The sequence below is a fragment of the Eptatretus burgeri genome, chromosome 1 (genome assembly GCF_056783735.1).
Source record: "Eptatretus burgeri isolate ZD-2024b chromosome 1, Ebu_testis_v1, whole genome shotgun sequence".
Taxonomy (NCBI): Eukaryota; Metazoa; Chordata; class Myxini; order Myxiniformes; family Myxinidae; genus Eptatretus; species Eptatretus burgeri.
Genome location: NC_140961.1, coordinates 115,412,741 through 115,432,428, shown reverse-complemented (window position 1 = coordinate 115,432,428; position 19,688 = coordinate 115,412,741). Strand labels below are relative to the sequence as shown.

The 19,688-nt window shown below is 43.3% G+C and overlaps 1 protein-coding gene across 4 annotated transcripts in view; it reads left to right on the top strand.

Moving 5' to 3' along the window:
- Positions 1 to 19,688, top strand: part of ZER1 (zyg-11 related cell cycle regulator) — a 77,769-nt gene that overhangs the window by 48,535 nt on the left and 9,546 nt on the right. For 3 of the 4 annotated variants that reach the window (XM_085895802.1, XM_085895820.1, XM_085895830.1), the window contains 6 exons: positions 1,903 to 2,118; positions 3,050 to 3,091; positions 5,378 to 5,497; positions 5,781 to 5,896; positions 6,110 to 6,298; positions 15,267 to 15,364. In XM_085895802.1, the coding sequence (XP_085751928.1) occupies positions 1,903 to 2,118; positions 3,050 to 3,091; positions 5,378 to 5,497; positions 5,781 to 5,896; positions 6,110 to 6,298; positions 15,267 to 15,364 (781 nt within the window). The remainder of the gene's footprint in view (positions 1 to 1,902; positions 2,119 to 3,049; positions 3,092 to 5,377; positions 5,498 to 5,780; positions 5,897 to 6,109; positions 6,299 to 15,266; positions 15,365 to 19,688) is intronic. The other variant, XM_085895810.1, reaches the window with a different exon arrangement.

The following is a 19,688-nucleotide window of genomic DNA, read 5'->3' as shown; positions in this document are numbered from 1 at the left end:
GTTGGAAATTGAAGGGGTGATGATGAATGTCATCAGTGCATATGCCCCGCAAGTGGGGTGTGAGATGGAGTATAAAGAAGATTTTTGGAGTGAGTGAGATGAAGTGGTGGAGAGTGTATCCAAGGATGAAAGAGTGGTGATTGGAGCAGATTTCAATGGGCATGCTGGGTAAGGGAATAAAGAGGATGAGGAGGTGATGGGTAGGTACGGAGTCAACGAGAGGAATGTGGAGGGGCAAATGGTGGTAGATTTTGCAAAAAGAATGGAAATGGCAGTGGTAAATACGTATTTCAAGAAGAAGGAGGAACACAGGGTGACATACAAGAGTGGAGGAAAGTGCACACAGGTGGATTACATCTTAAGCTGGAGATGCAACCTGAAAGAGATTAGAGACTGTAAGGTGGTGCAGGGAAGAGTGTAGCTCGACAGCATCGATTGGTGGTCTGTAGGATGATTTTATAGGTGAGGTTGATGAAGAGAGTGAGGGCTGAACCAAGGACAAGATGGTGGAAGCTGAAGGAGGAAGACTGTTGCGTGAAATTTAGGGAGGAGGTGAGACAGGTGTTGGATGGTGGTAAAGAGGTGTGGGATAATTGGGCAACTACAGCAGAAGTGGTGAGGGAGATAGCTAGGAAGGTACTTGGTGTGACATCTGGACAGAGGAAGGAAGATAAGGAGACCAGATTGTTTTAACCAGATTGTTTAATAAAACCTTGGAAAGTGAAAGGATGCCTGAGGAGTGGAAAGTAAGTCTACGAGTTCCGATTTTCAAGAATAAGGGTGATGTGCAGAGCTGTGATAATTACAGAGGTATAAAGTTGTTAAGCCACACCATGACGTTGTGGGAAAGAGTAGTGGAAGCTCGGTTGAGAGGAGAGGTGACAATCTGTGAGCAGCAATATGGGTTTATGCCAGGAAAGAGCACCACTGATGCGATGTTTGCTTTGAGAATATTGATGGAGAAGTATAGGGAAGGCCAGAAGGAGTTGCATTGTGTGTTTGTGGATTTAGATTGTAATCTCAAAGAAACGACCCACGCGCAGCCAACACACAAATGGTAAGAGCATGTTTTAATTAATAATAAAACGGTCGTGAGAACAAGGGAAGAGAAACACGTTTCACAGTAATAATTATTTTATAATTAAACACACACGCTCACGACATCTCAGCAGCTTAACGTGCGAGTTTATCTCGTCATATGACACATTCCACATCTGTGTTGTCATTCCCTTTCTCCCATCTGATCCCTTGTGCAAGAGGGATGCATACATCCACACACTCCAAATATTGTAGGGTGCACGGCCCCAGGTGTCACAACCATGAAACCACAATTGAGGCGGGTCTCTAAATACGCGCGGAATAACTGTGCGGTCTTTCTACTCACCAGCTGATGGCGAGCACAAGCATCAGCCCACATTTCGTGATGTAAAATTGCACCGGTGGCCAAACTGGTGTTAACACATTTTTATCCTCCAGGAATACTTAAATCAGTTGAATTGTAATGTGACAAGAATAAAAAAGACAATGTGCAGACAGACTGCTTAAGGTAATGAATAATTTATTTAAATGAGTGAGTTCCCCACCAAGGAATGTCAGCACGCTGGAAGGCCATTCAGCCCATCAATGTGCTATGATTGCTAACTTATGGTCGTTCGTCCGTGCTCCTTCCTTTTTGTAAATGCTGGGCATCAAGGAAGAAAGCAGCACACAGCAGTGTTGGTGTATGACTCGGCCTGGATTTGAATTGCTGACCTCCCAGATTCAGAGTGGATGCTCTAACCATGACAACACTACCGAGTTTGGTTAAATAGATCGTGGGATATGTCAAAATGATATATATATTTTTTTTTAATGACAGCCATTCTCTCATCAAGTTCCCCTTTCTTTTTCTTGACTTTCCAGCTACAAAAGAACTGGTGTCTCACTCTCTGTAACTTCTTCATCTCGGATGAGCTGTGTCCATGGTACGCACGTACGAGTACGGTGCTCCTTGGTGTACTTCGGGCTGAATGCTCTGATGCGGCCACACATCGCATAGCTGTACACTTGTGCAATGCACTTGTTTGCCAGTTGGACAGTGCACGCAAGTGTGAAGTCGGCCGCATGGGTTTTGTGCAGGTAAGGGATGGGAAGCATTGAGATCTGAATCTTTCATCAAATAAGTCATATGACTAACATAAGAATCTTTATGGCAAGTAACTTTTTTGGAAAGCAAATTTAAATGGAGTGTGAATCATAATTATACAAGCAAGAAGTTTGGAATTCTAAGGACGGGGAAGGCTGACACAGCAGAAAAATAGGTGCCGTTGGGGTGTATTGAGGTCATTCAGCAGGAGCCAATTGCAGTGCACCGAGCATCGCACAGCCAATCAACAGCGTCTCGCGACTTATCACCAAGTCCACGTTTGCTTTGTCTAAGCATTTATCGATGTTGAAAATGAAAAATGTTTTTGTCAAAAATCAAAAAAAAAAGTTCACCCAGCACTGCTTGGGTCCTTGGCAATTTTAGATATGGTGCCATTTTCAACTTTGTTTGACCGGTGGTTTGGGAGGAGATGCAAACATGACATGACACACACACACACACACACACACACACACACACACACACACACACACACACACACACACACACACACACACACACACACACACACACTATTATATAAATATGACATCAACTCGTGCTGTGCAGGAAGAGGCCTGGCTTGGTGAAAAGATTAACCCATTGAACCCTAGCGGCCGTTTTAACAGCCGCTATTCAAACGTCCATACAACCGAGCGGCTGGTTTACCGGCTTCTATTCATGGCTCCGTATACCTGAGCGGCCACATTCTCCAAGGAGCCCAGGGTGGTGGAGCTGAAAGTCCAAGGAGCTCAGGGCTCAAAGGGTTAAAAGTACAAAAGTTATTCTGTGAGATTGTGGTACATAATATTAAAATAGGATGTTTGAGTTGAGCAAATAAATTGAGGGAGGGATTTAAGGATTGAAATGAGACGGCGAGGGAGTACATCACATTTTATAAATCGTGTGTTTTTATCCAATCAGGTGATGCTGGCGTTGATCAATGACCGACTTGAGAAAAACACGGTGAGGGCATAGTGTGACGCCTGAAGGGTATGTGGAATTGTACAGTGAGGGGAACATGTCGAGACTTCCGATTTGAATTCGCTCCGGTAAAAGTCGGTGATGTCTTGCTCGTAAATGCTGCACCTTTCCTGTGCAGCAACAGAACTCATTTTCAGGAGCATTTCACATGTTTGGGTTATGAAACGTGTCGAAAGTTTATTAACCTCCGCCATCGAAGATCGAAGGTTACTGTTTTCACCCCTTTCTGTTTGTTTGTTTGTTTGTTATCTTGCCAAAAGAAGTTTTTGCAAGATATGTTAGTCAGCTTGTGTTTTTTTTTATTTTTATTTTTTTTGTTTGTCTGTAATCACGTATCGATCACTCTGCAGAACACAGTTATCATTGGAAATTTTTGTAACTTCGCATATCAGAGGCCTATAAAGGTCCCTTTCAGCGTATAAAATTTTGAAGGTCAAGGTCAAAGGTCAAGGTCACTTTGTCGCAAATCAGGGGAGTCGACGAAACCCTTATTTTTTGAGTAATTTTGATCGGATCGTCTTCAAACTTCATGGGAATATAGTTCATGGTCTGGCGCTCAGCTGATTAATTTTTGGTGGCGATCGGCCTTGACTTTCATGGTTAGCGCTGGAGGTCAAAAGTTTTTGACCCCAAGGTCAAATTTTGAAATCTTAGATACCATATCAAGTAATACCTCATATGAAAGTGCTTGATAAGTGCTTTCCAGATCTGTAAAAAGTTTGACGCGATGACGTCATTTGATGATGTCATGACGAAAAAACAGATTTTTCATGAAAATTTTATTTCCTCAGTTCTCATCAAAATCTCTTGATATTTCATGTACAACGGTCCTGGAGAGATATCATTAACCATACGAAAATATAAAGGTCAAGGTCAAGGTCAAGGTCACAAAAAGGTCAAGCATCAAGGTCGACGAAACCCTTATTTTTTTGATTAACTTTAATCGAATAAATAAGTCAGTCTTGTTCACATTTTGGCAAGATACTGGTCACCCTGGGAGTGACATTGGTTTTTTATTATCTTGCCAAAACAAAGTTGTTGCAAGATATGCAAGTCAGCTTGTATGTTTTTTTTGTTTTGTTTTTTTTTTGTCTGTAGTCACGTATAAAACATTCTGCAGAGCACAGTTATCATTGGAAATTTTTGTAACTTCGCATATCAGAGGCCTATAGAGGTCCCTATCAGAAGACGCGCCTGAGGTCAAACATATTTGACCCCAAGGTCAAATTTTCAAGTTTTAGGAACCATATCGTGTAGAACCTCAAATTGAACACCTCGATGAGTGCTTTCTAGATATGTCAAGCTTGAGACATTATGACGTCATTTGGTGACGTTATGAGGAAACATATTTTTCATGGTTACTCTGTAGAACGATTCTCATCGGAATCTCTCGTAGGCAGATATTCCTCAAGGAGTCACTCCTGGTGGATAGCAGCTCTGTTCACCTCAGTGTGACCTTAAAGAAGTCACACGTGGTCACCTTTTGGCAAGATATGGGTCACCCTGCGGGTGACATTGGTTTTATTTGTTTGTTTGTTTGTTTGTGAACAGTATTACGGAAAAACTCCTCGACGGATTTCGACGAAACTTGGTGGGGGGATTAGGTATGGTCCAAGGATCATGCCATTAGATTTTGGAATTGGGCCAAAATCCAATATGGCCGATATGGCGGCCATTTTGAAAAAAATTTGAATTTTTTTTTTGTGCATTTCTACATGTTTTAAGTGATTTCCACCCCCCCCCCCAAAAAAAAAAAAATTGTTAGGGAAAAAAATTATTTTGCAACTTTTTTTTCAACAAAATTTCCAGTTTTTTTTTTTGCATTTCTACATGTTATAAGTGATTTCCAACAATAAAAACATGCCAAAATTATAATTGTGGCTGATTTTGGAACTTCAGGTGGATATACCCACGTAAAATCAATTTCTGTCTCAAGGAATCTAGTTATGACGAATGAATTGAGTATGTTAAAGTAAAAGGGAAAGTTGCAAACTATAACTCTGTGAGCACTGTTGACGTCAAATTGAATGAATAGGATATCAGGTTCACTTGAGTGACCTTGCAGTATTGGCGGCGGAGGTTTTGCACTCTACCGAGTGCTCCCCCTCTAGTTTGACTTGCTTTTCATCTGCTATTTGTATGCGAGTTATATTGTATGTTAGTTGTATGCTAGTTGTATGCGACTTGCTTTTCATCTGCTAGTTGTATTCATTCATATTTGCTAGTTGTATGCAAAGTTTGACGGTTGGTTACGGCCTGTGGTGCCAGTGTGACGCAGTCATGGAATTGTCATGGAGTGCCCTGTGGAACATCACAGATGAGACGCCATCGAACTGTGAGCTGTTCCTTCGTCTCAGAGGGATGGATTATTTCCTGACGTGTCTTTCGGTGAGTTTGGCCGGAACGTGACTCATCGTCGTGCCGAGACGGGGGGTTCATTTGTTGTAAAAGGAAGAAGAAAACCCATCGAAATTTTGAGGTTTTTTTTTTTTTTCTCCGTAGTTTATTAACGTGAATAATGAAGTTGTAAGTACATCACAGTATGCCTTGCACTTGTGTCCAGACGTTTTCCACCAAATTTCTTCATTCTAGACGGTGGTATTGGAATTGGCGAGAGTCGACTGCATTATCAAATGTGAACACATAATCATTGCTTTGTCACTTTTGCCAGGTGTTTCCCAACAAGCCTGTGCTGCATACAAATTTGCTTGGACTTTTGGGTAATGTGGCAGAAGTTCATGACCTTCGACCTCATCTCCTCACAACGCAGTACATCTCAATTTTTAGGTTTGCTTTCTTTGCTCATTTCATTGGCTTTTGGCGACTGGTATATCAAATAACCAAGCAACGTTTTGTCCAACTAACTCCAATTGTTCTCTCCCCCCACCCCCACCCCCAACCCCCCAAAAAATGATTTGATTATCGGACAAATTTTCTGTTTATCAAACTGGAGTCAGGAAGCTTTGCATTCTGATTAAACACCCTGGTCTCATTCCTCAGCAAACTCCTTGAAAGTACCACCGATGGGATTGAGGTATCGTACAATGCCTGTGGAGTGCTTTCGCACATAATGGCGGATGGACCTGAGGCCTGGCTTATTGAAGAGCCTTCTCGTCGTACAGTGGAGGATAGAATGTGGTCAGCCATCACATCGTGGGATGTGCACGCATCCCGAAACATCAACTACCGGTAAGTGGTGTGTATGCGAGCATTTCCATAGTTGTGGAGGATCACGTTACTGTTGTAGTAAAAGAGTGCGAGCGCCACCTTGTGCTGAATCCAAATCTTACCATGGATCATGGGGGGGGGGAGGAGTGGGAGGGGGGTTGCGGGTTGCAAGGTGGAAGGCGAGTATCCTGAAAAGATCACAAGGTCCTTTGTTCTGTTCCTCAAACCAAAAACTGGATTTGAAGCATTTTCCTTCAACGTTTCAATGCTTACGAGACAAATGGATTCTAATGTTATTACCATCTGCTTGTACAGTGTGGATCATTATCATACTCATCCAAGAGCACATTTTGGTGACTTTGATCCTCGATCCAAATACTTAAGACTTGCTCCATATTCTCCATCGTTGTGTCTTGACACTTCATAATTCTAACAGCACTCCTTGGGGTCACACTTTCAGCACTTAACCGTATTTTTGTGCCTTTAGTAATAATTGTCCTCACCGTGAAGCAAGGTTGCCCGAGCACGTGGCCTATGTCCATGAAACGCTCCCTCTGCTTGTGCCATTTCACAACATATAATTTCACGTCCAAGCTAATAGCTTTACAAACCCTCTAAGCGATCGTACCTACTGGAGTATTTGCTCATCGTTTTCCACTCGTGATGAAGGATTTTGGAAAAGTTTGGTGAAAAAGTGAGTGGTCCTTGACCCAATGCTGCTTTGGGCACACTGAGCAACACATGTACTCAACCCATTTGGTTGAGTGTGCAGCGTGTGAGAGCAGCATGGACATTGTGGTACGGCTTGGCAAAATTGCACTGGGTCAAAAAACGTAAACTCGTAAATATAGAAGTGTTCAGTATTTTGTCAATGGCATCAAGTTGAAAAAGCATAAATAGAATAAGTGTAATGCCTGTATTCAACTACAGGTGCTGCAAGCAGTAACTATAGTTTCATTCAACTAACTCGTTTCGGATTGGTGGGAAGCAAGGCTTAGGTATTTTGGCAACCTGAGTGCACCTTTGGTGTTTTTCACCACCTTGCACCATCAGCCGCAACTCGTATGATGGAAAAACACCATTTTCCCTTGTTGATAATGCTCAAATGTTAATTTCTAATTTCTTCCTACTTCCATCATCACAGAAGATGTCACGACCACAAAAAATGAATTATCCCAACTCAAAAACTCAAAAATAATTTAGATTATTTTCACATGACTTCAGTGACAGTTTCTGGCCTGACACAATGTTCTGGAGCTAAGCTCACTCACCTCCAGACTATCTACCCTGGGTTAGAATCCTGTCATTGGGATGACAGTTTCTGTGAAACACCGGGATGGGAAACACCAGATAAACTCTTATCCTTGTTATGCTATAAACTGTCACCCCGATGTTTCACAGGCAGGGTGATTCATCAACGCGTGTGCCGTACCTCGGATGGACGTTAAAAGGGCGTCCGCTCTGCCGGCATTCGTTGGTGGATGTTAAAGATCCCATGATGTCCTTCTCGAAGAGTGGGCGAGCTATCGCTGGCACCGTGAACAAATTCCACATTCCTTCCCGAACCAACAGAGGGCATTACATCAGCAGCACAGCCATGCTCTCAGCCATTGATGCTTCCTTGCAGCCTTGCGCTGCATATAAACGAATGAAATGACAGTTTCTCACTTTCTGTCAAGAAGTTTTGAAATGGCATCAGGCAGTTCCATTGGGCATCAAATCGATGAATTATTTTGGCTCTCTCTTCAGACTGTTCATGGCTGTCAATGGAGGGTAGTTAGGAGAGATTCACAAAAATCTTGGACATATGAATTGAGGAAACTCTCACAAGATGCATATTAATGGTATAAAATGAAAGCTCAAATTCATGAACATGTGAGTGTTTAATCTTTTATTTTTTCCCAAATATGTACAAGCTTGTAGTAAAGGTTTAGTTTAACGTCTGAACATGATGTTCAGTTACAAGGTATTGCTACGAGTTAGAGCATACAAAGGGCGTTCAGAGATTTCTACAAGCGAGGTATTTTATGCTCATTATATAAACTTATGCTTCTTATATGGTATTAATTTCATTCAACTGACTTGTTTCAGAGTACAATATAGATGTTTGATGTGTCTTATAGTTATGGATCTTCCTAAAACACCATTGGGGTGTTGTGGAATTTTTGTTCAGAGTTTCTGGTCCAAAAACAACGAGCATCTGTTGAAGACAAAATCTTCGATATCCCCCGCCATAGTAAATGAGGATTAACAAACTTATATTCCCTAAGCGTGTGCAATATGTATGTGAAGTTTCCCCTTGATCTGACCAGCCGTTTTGGAGATGTTTGAAGGTTTTAGGGTGAATTCAATATGGCCACCAAACCATGTGACCTATCAATTAGAAATGAACAAACTTCTGAAAGGATGTCTTGGGGAAAGTGTGTGTGAAATTTTGCCTCAATCTGTCTAGCCATTCTGTAGAAGAAGATTTTTAAAAATTTATTAATTTTCAATCCAAGATGGCTGACGAAGCATGTGACCTATAACATCATAAATTTAGATTCTGCCTCCAATCCTCCAGTGGAATACGTGTGTGAAGTTTCGTGTTAATCGGATGAGGTGTGTTTTTCTATCCAAGATGGCCACCAAACCATGTGACTTGTGATGTCATCATTTTTACTGTGTATGCAGACATGATGGAAGATGATAGTTGCAAATTTTCGCTTCGTTAGGTTATGTGATTCCAGAGAAAACATTATTTAATATTTTTCTTGAATCCAACATGGCTGCCAAACCATGTGACCTATCAATTAGAAAATATCAAAAGGCACCAGTTCACCACTTGCTTGATATGTGTACAAAATTTTGTAAATATATCTTGAGGGGATTTGTAGTTAAGCTCTGGAAACGAAATGTGACGGACGGACGGACGGAACCAATTTCTATATCCCCCGCCAACTTCGTTGGTTGGTGGGGGATAAAAAATAGGATCATTGGACCTGTCGCTTATCTGGGCCTTGGCCTAATGTTGTAATGCAAATTCGGTAACATTCTGACTGGTGGGTCTGGAGAAAAAGATTTTTGAAGGAATTTACTAAGTCCACCATTTTGACTGACTAAGTCACGTGACCGGAGCGAGCTTTGCAATCAATCCCCATTACCAGTAAGGAGTGGAACGTTGCTCCCAAATCTCAGCCGGATCAGCCCAGCTGCTTGGCCGAAGAAGTCCAAATAGACGGATGGTGCACGATGGCAATACCATATGTGGAATTCCAATTCCAGATAAGCTAAAAAAAAAAAAAAAAAAAAACATAAATGCATTGTGGTCATGTATGGGAAGGTGTTCCCTCTCATTCGACAGGATATAAATGATTGGCCGACTCAGTGTAAATGTCAGTCCTTTGCAACTGACCCCAAGCAAGATCAGCTGGTAGCTCCTACCTACCCATTAACTGTTTCTGGCATTAATTATGAGGGATTACTGTGATAGGATCAGGTCAGGTTAGATCAGGTCAGGTTAGATCTGTGACCTGCTACAGGTACCATGTAAACCTGTACTAACCTGTTCCATGGTCGGGTTGTCGGCGACTAAACCGTCTCCCCCACCAGGTTTTCTGGTGAGGAGGGTGTTTGGATATGGACACCCAGCAGGATTAAAAACAAAACCTGTCAAAGGGCGGAGGAGCTCCTTGTGAGCCAACGGCCATCCATATCTAGTGCCTAACTGTGTCTGCGGATGTCCTCCTGCAGTTGGGTTACTTTTTATTAGGAGGTTGGTGGCAGGATTTTCACTCCGGCCACCGTAAAACCCTTCATTCTGCAAAACACAAAAACGCAAAAAAAATTGAAAACCCATTCCATGGGAGTACCTCCTGTGCAGCTTTCCCTTCGCAGGGCAGCTCACCGGATGATGGGATCGGGGCAAAGCCTTCGGGACCCCCAATCTTTGATGAAAGGAGGGAAACCACGGGGTAACATCCCTGGGTCAGATTGCGGGAGAGTGTGTCGGAGTGGTACTGAGGTGTCGTCCACGAGACGGCGGTCTCCTTGGGTTAACCTGAGGCGGTCCCTTCAGGTGGGTGCCTGGAATGCCCTATCCCTAAGAGCGGATGATCACCTGTCTCTGTTATCATTTGAGCTCAAGCGTTTGGACATCGGTATTGCAGCACTCTCTGAGGTTCGGAGACCGGATTGCGGCGAGATAATGGTGGGTGGTTACACCTACTATTGGTCTGGTCGCTCTGATGGTTACCATACTCAAGGAGTTGCTGTAGCTGTGTCCAATAAGCTGACCCCAATGATAACTGAGGTAACACCGGTCAATGAGCGTATTATGAGACTAAGGATTCGTCACTCCTTAGGTGTCATTTCCCTGGTCTCTGTCTATGCTCCGACTGAGGTGAGTGACCTCACCGTGAAGGACACATTCTACGCCACGCTCGAGTCTGTGGTTGATCAGTGCCCCAGACGAGATACACTTCTTGTCTTGGGGGATTTCAATGCATTGACTGGAACTGATAGGGATGGTTATGAGACATGTGTTGGTCCCCATGGGTCAGGAACTATGAACCAGAATAGCACTAAGTTCCTTGACTTTGCAAGAAGTCATGGACTTAGGGTGGCTGGTTCATGTTTTCAGCGCCCACAAGCTCATCGCTGGACTTGGTATTCCAACGCTGGCGGTGTGGCAAAGGAGATTGACCATGTCCTCGTTGACGGTCGCTGGAGGATGATCCAGAACTGCAGGGTTTACCGGAGTGCTCAGTTCCTCAATACTGACTACAGGCTTGTTGTAGCAACTCTAAAGCTGCACCTTAAATCCTAGAGAATGGTACCTTCCCAGCCTAGGCTGGATGTTGGCAAGCTCAAGGATGAGAGAGTAGCTGAGGAGTTTGCGAACAGGCTGAGTGGACATTTGGGGGGTCTGGGTGCTTTGGGGGGTCCTGAAGAGTTGTGGAGTGCCTTTAAGACCACCGTCCTTGATTTTGCTGGTGGATGTCTTGGAACTCACCGCAGGGCAAAGAAGAATTTTGTCTCTCAAGGGACACTGGACACCATTGACCAGAGTCGCAGGGCCAGGCTGAATGGCAGAGCTGAGCTGTTCAGGGAGCTGAGACGTAAAACTGTACGTGCACTAAGGGTGGACAAGGAGGCCTATGTGCGAGGAATCTGTGAGGGGGTAGAGCCTCACCTGTGGACAGGTGATTCTCGTCCCGCTTACAGGGGAATTCGCGCATTGCGTTCATCCAAGCCCATCCCTCGGAGCACTGCAGCTAGAGCAGAGAGTGGTAGGCTCTTGACAGAGGAGTCTGAAGTGAAGGCCGGCTGGGCCGGTTATTTGAGCGGTTGTACCAGGCTGATCCCCCAGCTGTCGAGTTGGACGTCAAGGGTGTTACAATCCCTGTTGCTGACCCTCCAATCAACTGTGGTCCACCTTCGCTTGTGGAAACACAGGCTGCGGTGAACCGGTAGAAACGTGGTAAAGCTCCAGGGATCTGTGGCATCCATGCTGAACTTCTCAAGGCTGGTGGAAATGCTGCACTGGTGTCGTTGCATGCAGTTTTGTGCTCTGCCTGGAACACAGGCATCATCCCAACTGATTGGAAGAGGGGCCTTGTTGTCCCTCTCTGGAAAGGGAAGGGTGATCGCCAAGACTGCAACAACTACCGAGGGGTGAGGCTGCTCTCAGTGCCGGGCAAGGTCTTTGCTCGGATAATTCTTGATAGGGTTCGCCACCATCTGCTTGAGCACCAGCGTCCAGAGCAGTCAGGCTTTACACCAAAGAGGTCAACGATTGACCGCATTCGTGCTCTTCGTGTCCTCACGGAACGCAGACGAGAGTTTCAGCAGGGGCTGCTTGCAGCCTATGTTGATCTCTGTAAAGCGTTCGAGTCAGTGAATCGGGATGCCCTCTGGAGGATTCTTGGTCTTCGTGGGGTGCCACCAAAACTGATCGATCTGATGTCTGAACTCTACTCTGGTACTGATAGAGCTGTGAAGTCTGGTGGTACCATCTCTGACTTATTTCTAGTTGTTACTGGTTCGTCAGGGGTGTGTACTGGCCCCCACACTTTTCAGCACTTGTATAGACTGGATTTTAGGGAGGATGTCAGAAAGATCAAGCTGTGGTGCATCCTTTGGGAATGTCAAGATCTCAGACCTTGATTTCGCAGATGATGCAGTCATCTTTGTGGAGACTTTAAATATCCTTTTGGGGGCCCTCGAGGTGCTGAATGAGGACTCGGAGCCGCTGGGATTACGGGTTTCTTGGGTCAAAACTAAGATCCAGGCTTTCAATGACATCTTGGATGCTGCTGTCCTGTCTGTGTCTGTTTGTGGTGAGGATGTTGAGGTCGTGGAGAGATTCATTTTTCTTGGCAGTGATATTCATGTCTCTGCTGGCTGTGAGTCAGAGGTCAATAGACGTCTGGGTCGGGCCTGGGGAGTCATGGATTCACTGGATCATGGGGTGTGGCGCTGCCGGTACCTGTGCGGGAGGACGAAAGTCCGAGTCTTCAGGTCCTTGGTGCTTCCAGTCTTGCTCTATGGATGCGAGACTTGGACTCTGACCAAGGATCTGAGATGGAGACTTGATTCCTTTGGTACCAGTCTCTTCGGAGAATCCTTGGCTATCGCTGGTCATATTTTGTGTCCAACGAGCGGTTGCTGAGAGACTCGGATGAGATTTGTTACCTGCATGGTCCATGAGCGTCAGTTGCGGCTGTATGGACATATGGCTCGTTTTCCTGACGCTGATCCTGCTCACCAGATTCTCTCAGCGAGGGAGTCTCGTGAGTGGAGGAGGCCAATGGGCCGGCCACGTGCCTCGTGGCTGCAGCAGGTTGACCAGCATCTCAAGGAGATGGGGATGAGCCTGGCATCTGCCTGGGGGGAAGGTCAGACGGAGGCCCCTGGAGTACCGGCAGAAAGTGGACGCAGCGACGCGCTGTTCTGGCACATGCTCCCATACCTGACCTGACTGATAAGCTCACCAAAATATCCAAAGAATTAGGAATCTCTCAAGACAATGTTTTCACCATCATTCATGAACATTTGGACATGTCGAAGGTCACAGCAAAATGGGTCTCCCAAAAACTCAGCAGTTACAATCAACAGCAACATGTCTGGCAGCATGTTCAACAGAGATCGAGTTGATTTTACCATTCTGGTGATTGATTGCGATCCCCATTGCGATCCTGAAACTAAATTGGAATCCACGCAATCTCTGCCAGGTCCCAAAAAGTTTCACACCCAACCCGAAGCCGGCAAGTTCATGGCCTCCATTTTCCGGGATGCCAAGGGAATACTGCTGAATGAATATATGCCTTTCGGGATTCCAATGATAACCGTGCGCCTGTGCATATGACCATCATTTGTGACTGTGGCTTTGAGCAGCTGGATCACCCTTTGTACAGCCTGGACTGGGCCCCCGGTGACTATTGCCTTTTTCAGTATTTGAGGTCCCTCCTGCATGGCTGCCAATTCACTGGCAATGTGGAACTGACAGAAGCAACTGAGATGTGCACGCCTCTATTTTACTGGCAAACACTTTTTGAAGGTGAAATGAAGCAAGTGACGCTGGTCTGATAAATGGAACATGTCCTTCAATCCTGGAAAACCTCATTGTCTCGCCGTTTCACTCCGAAAGGATTGTCAAGGTAACCGCGAACCATCCTGTCTATTTTCATACTCAGACACTGCAAGATGTTCAGTCTCTTGAACTTCCAGGTCTTACTGTCAGCCATGACCGTTCCTGGGCCAACCACATAGCAAAGCTGGCCTCCAAAGCCAGATGCAGACTGGGCATCCTCTGTCAATCTATGTCTTTCCTTGGAAAGTCAGAGATACTCGGTATACAAGGCCTTTGTCCATAGATCAATGGAGTAATGTTCTCCCCTATGGGTTTGCACTTGCACTTCAGGATCTCATATGTCTCTCTTGGATTCTGTGGTAGTTCAAGCCCTTACCATTATTTGAATCTCCTGTGATGAGGCCGAAGCTGAAGGTCTGTTCTCTCATCACAGGCAGGTCGGTGGTTTCTCTATTTCTTTATTTTTTTGCCTCTTCTCCGGTATCACTCCCTCTGCTGCTCTGTCTTCTGACCCTCTCCAGCAACTCCAGGATGCACGTGTTCTTCCAATACTCCCCTCCTGGTTAAACTTACACCACCCAGGCTGACTAGACAACTCATTTCCCTCTGTTCCTCAGTTCTCCCGTCTATGGAACCGCCTTCCAGAGACTGTTCTTTCCCACTCTTCCCCTTTAGGACTTCAAGCAGGCAGTTCACCATAACCCATGGTCTTCATTACCCCCATTAATCCTTCCAACCAAACTCTCTTAACTTGCCAATTTCAGTGTTCATTCTCTGTCTCTGTCTTTGTCTCTGTGTTTACAAAGTTAAACCAAATAAATTGTTCATAACATCTTTATTACATTTGTGAGCTCTTTGCCTTACATTTGGCATTGCACCTTTCAATGCTGTCGTAGTATTAAAGCAGAGGTATGACCAAGGACTTTTACTACAGAGGTCGAGGCTTGTGGAAGAGTGGGACAATGTCGGTTAGAAGGAAACGAAGCAATAGCTTGGTAGAGGATCGCATGTGAACAAGATAGACAAAACGGCTTGTCGGCGTGTGTGGGAGACGCCATGGAATATCTCGTGGATAGGATGTGCTCTGTCATGTAGACTACGATCCTTTAATTGGTTAACATAATCTTGTGTTTTTGGGCTTCCTACCTCAATTTTTATTTCTCTATAGCAACACGTCCTTTTTCGAATCTTCCATGTTATAACTACTACTGCAACATCAGGTTTTACCGCAATTTTTCATGTGGAGTAGCTTTTATCAAATTTAACTTTGATTTTGGTTTCCCCATACTTAAGTCGTGTCTGGCTTCAGGCTTCATTCTTCAAACTGCTTTGGGGATCCCAGTTAACCTGGAGTCCCAGCATAATGAGATAAGGGTGTATATGGGATAACTAACGACTGAATGTTGTGTTTTGCAGTTCATTTGAACCGATCCTTCGCCTGGTCCCCCAGATGGCTGCCCCCATTGCCCAGTACTGGGCAACATGGGCTCTGCTCAACCTCACCATAGTTGACCGTACGTCATGAGGGGAGCCACAGATCCACAGCTATGGGCATTTAGATAACCAAGTTGGAGTTACTTGCCTTCTTCCACACCCAACACTTAGATTACTGTCAGTGTCTGTTTTTCAAAATATTTTGCATGTTTTGTGTTTAAACTTGTCTCTGGTCAGCTCTTTGCAATATGTTCTCACAGGAGGAATTAATTACTTTACCTTAAGCGAAGTGTCTGAAAGTCTGGATGGCATAGAGGATGAGCAGTGCATAGGTAAACAAGTGTACATACCTGCTGTTTGCTGAGGGCACGGCACCCCCACTCTAGTTCAAAAGTATTACAGAGAAGCATTCGCATGTTTTGCACACGTCTTGTGCTCTGTCTCCAAGGGGGGTGGGGGGGGGGTAAAAAGCTGGCTAATAATGTTTATTTACTTTTGATTCACAGTTTATTTCGCTTTATCATTTGCTAATGAAGTTGTGATCCTTTAGATTAGAGCATCTCGATCTTGAACGTAAAAGTTGGCACGAGAAAGACTTTGTAACACTACTATGTGTGCTCTGTACCTTGCCACGGTAAAGTGATTGCATCCACGATTAGACTCCACATTAATTGGGAGAAAAGTGTTCCCATTCTGTGTCGACGGTTACAGAGAGACAAACCTCCATTTGTCGCAGTCATATTAATCTTGTATTCTAATTTTGCATATGTGTGGAGAATAGTTTAGTTACGCTGAGCATTTCACAATGTTGTATTCTCTCTGATATTGACCCCATCCTCTCTTTCGATATCGTATTTTCTCGAATTCAAACAACTACATGCTTTATATGAATGCGGCACGTGATCGTTACATTAGTGTGAAACTAATGAAGATGTTTGCAAACTTTTGAACGTTTATAGGTACAATACCATACATACATGCATACACACACTTGCTCCATTATAAGTAGATTATTATTATAACAGAGGTACAGTTTGGCCCATTTGTCATGTCTCATTAACTATTGCTGGTAAATAACGTTCTGCATCGAGTTACTTTAAAGTGACTATAATGAACATGTGTGAGTGTACTGCAAAACATTGTATGGTAGTAAGAATGCCATTCCAATCTTTATCAATTAATTAATCACATATAATTTTGAAGATAATACTACAACAATAAATGATTAATACAATATTTAAGATAAAAAAACAGGCAATAATATGACACAATTCGGCAATGCTACACAATAATGACTGCTGTAGTGCCTCTGGATAGACATCATTACGAGCCTGGTTGTTGGGTGCCAGAATTGTGAGCCTGGTGATAAAAGATAAGATGATGATTTGTAATGCTGCCTTCCGCTGGTACTGGGGCAACTTAGCATAACAATTGTGCATTTTGTGAGGAAAGCACCAAATTTGGCACACTAGTAGCCTATCATATTATGAACAGATTTGGATATTGGGCCATCTCAAAATTTTTGATGGCAGTGGAAAATGGCTGCCACAGCCATCAGCGGCTGAATTTGAGATGAAGCCTATCATTATCAGATGAAAATTATCATCCTTCATACAAAAGGTGCCAATTCCCTACGTATTTGTCGATTTATGCATATTATGCAGATCTTTGTGTATATGTACATATATACAGTCATGCGCTGCTTAACGACGTTCCGGGCAATGACGGATCGCATATATGACGGATCTGCCAGCTCTGAAAATAAAAAATGTAGCTGAAAAATTCCTATCGCCGAGTGATGTAGCCGACGTAGCGCTGCCAGTCGTATAAAATAGCACATACAATTATGTACGCTGTACAGTACATAATACTTCATAATGATAATAAACGACAGTGTGGCCCTGTTATGATGCGATCGTTGAGGTCCATAAAATGTCATCGCGAAAAAAGCAGGGTCGTGCTAAATCGGGATTCAAGGAAATCGGCTTTCAAACTGAACCAATGTTTGCACGTTTACCTTCTTGCAAGTAAATTACCTTTGAATTGAAGAATTCCGTGAATAAATCGTTGTTACAGTCGAAATTAAAACAAATTTCTTTTTGGTGAAGCTTTTCATGTTGTTAAAAGAATCGCACTGTTCCGAAAATATATATCACAATTGACAGGAGCTCGTTTCTTCATTTATAAATTATAACATCGATGCAATGATTACGTATTTATAAAATCCAAACGCTATTTATTCATCTTTCTATAATCGATGCGAGAGGAGATTGTAAGCTGCTGCAAACAACACCGATGGCCGTCATGAACAGCACAAAGGTAAAACTAACGTGTCTTCCGTCTCTCTTGGATGTGTGTTACAATTGCCGACAGTATTCAGTACAGTAACATGCTGTACAGGTTTGTATCCGAGGAGCAATAGGCTATACCATATAGCCTAGGTGTGTAGTTTTGTGAAAGTATGATGTTCGAAAACGAAAAAAAAAATGATGTTCGCACAACAACGACGTCGCTTAACGATGCGTTTCTCAGAATGTAACCCCGTCGTTAAGTGGCACATGACTGTATATATTTTTTGTATATATACTGAAAATGCAGGGTCTCCCAAAAAAATGTACTCACTCATTACATGATAAATGTGTTGTTTATTGACTTAGAAACAAGATTAATGGTTAAATGTATAAATGGATAAATACATGTTTACAAATGTTCAAACTGATGACCATCACGTTCCAAACACAGCCGATAACGCGGACCAATGGATTCGACAGCATTACGAATCATTTCATTTGGAACTGCAAGACATTGTCTTTCAATTTCCTCTTTCAGCTCATCGACTGTTCCTGGTTTTGAGCCGTAAACCTTATATTTGAGATATTCCCATAAAAAGAAGTCCATTGGAGTGAGGTCTGGGGAACGCGCAGGGAATTCAACACTACCTCTTCGCCCAATCCATCTGTTCGGAAAAGTTGCTTCGAGATAGGCCCTTACATCACGGTGGTAGTGGGGAGGTGCTCCATCTTGCTAAAAGTAAATCTCTTCGTCACCAAATATCTCTTCGACATGTGGACCGACGGATTCCTGCAGAAAGTTTAAGTAAACATCCCCAGTGACAGTTTGGTCAAAAAAGAATGGCCCTTGGATGCCCAATGCTGATATCCCACACCACACAGTAACCCCATGTAAGTTTAAATGGTGTTCCATCGTAACATGCGGATTTTCAGGAGCCCAGTACGTGCAATTGTGTCGGTTAATTGAGCCATTTAACTTGAAGCTGGCCTCATCGCTCCAAACAATTTTGGATGGAAATGCTGCATCTTCTTCGCATTTGCCAGGTACCACTCACAAAATTCAGCTCTCCGGTCAGGATCGTCTTCATTTAGAGCGTGGATTAATGTTGGAATGTAACTATTCCAATTAATTCGCTTCAAAATGCAATGGGTGCTTGATTTTGGGATTCCTGTCTCAAGAGCCATTTGTCGTACAGATTTCTGTGGGGATCGGTGGAGGGTTTCCACCAATTGATTTTCCTTTGCGGGGGTGGTTGATGACCGTGGTCTTTCTGAACGCTCCTTATGGACGTCATGCACAGTTCCATCTGTTTCAAACTTATCTCGGATGCGAGCAATGGTGCGTCGCGTTGGTGGATCCTTGTGAAAATGTGTTCTAAATTGTCTTTGCACTTCCATGATGTTTTCGTGCTTTCAGTAGCACTTTATGATAAATTTTCTTTTTTCAACACCAAGTCGTACTTCTGCTATTATTAAGGTCAATTTGATCTGAAAAAAAATGAAAAATTCAATGAGTTATGAGGAGCCAAAATGTGAGTACATTTTTTTGGGGACACCCTGTATATGTATGTATGTATGTGTATATGTATATATATATGTGTATATGTATATATATATATATATATATATATATATATATATATATATATATATATATATATATATATATATATATATATATATATATATATAATATGGATTTTTTTTTTTAAACAAACTATCACTCTTGAAGGCTACATCCCTTCGTAATGCTTATTGCCAATGAAAATTATCATCCTTCATACAAAAAGGTGCCAATTCCCTACGTATTTGTCGATTTGAAAAATGTGGAGATTTCTGCTTTCCTCTTTCATACATGCTTCATTGACACCATTTTTAGCTCCTTGATGGTGCGGATATCCTACTATTCTTTGGCAATGGGTCACTGGCTTTGACACAGACACAGATTTTTATAACGGACCCTCGGCATCAAAAAGCTCCATATATCGAACAGCTTCAAATGGAGCACCTCGTCGCCATTAGAGCATTTAAATTGCATCAGACATAGCAATACTGTGAATTGTTGCTCCCAGCTTGATGACAAAAGATGCAATTTGTATTTTTGCCACCTCAG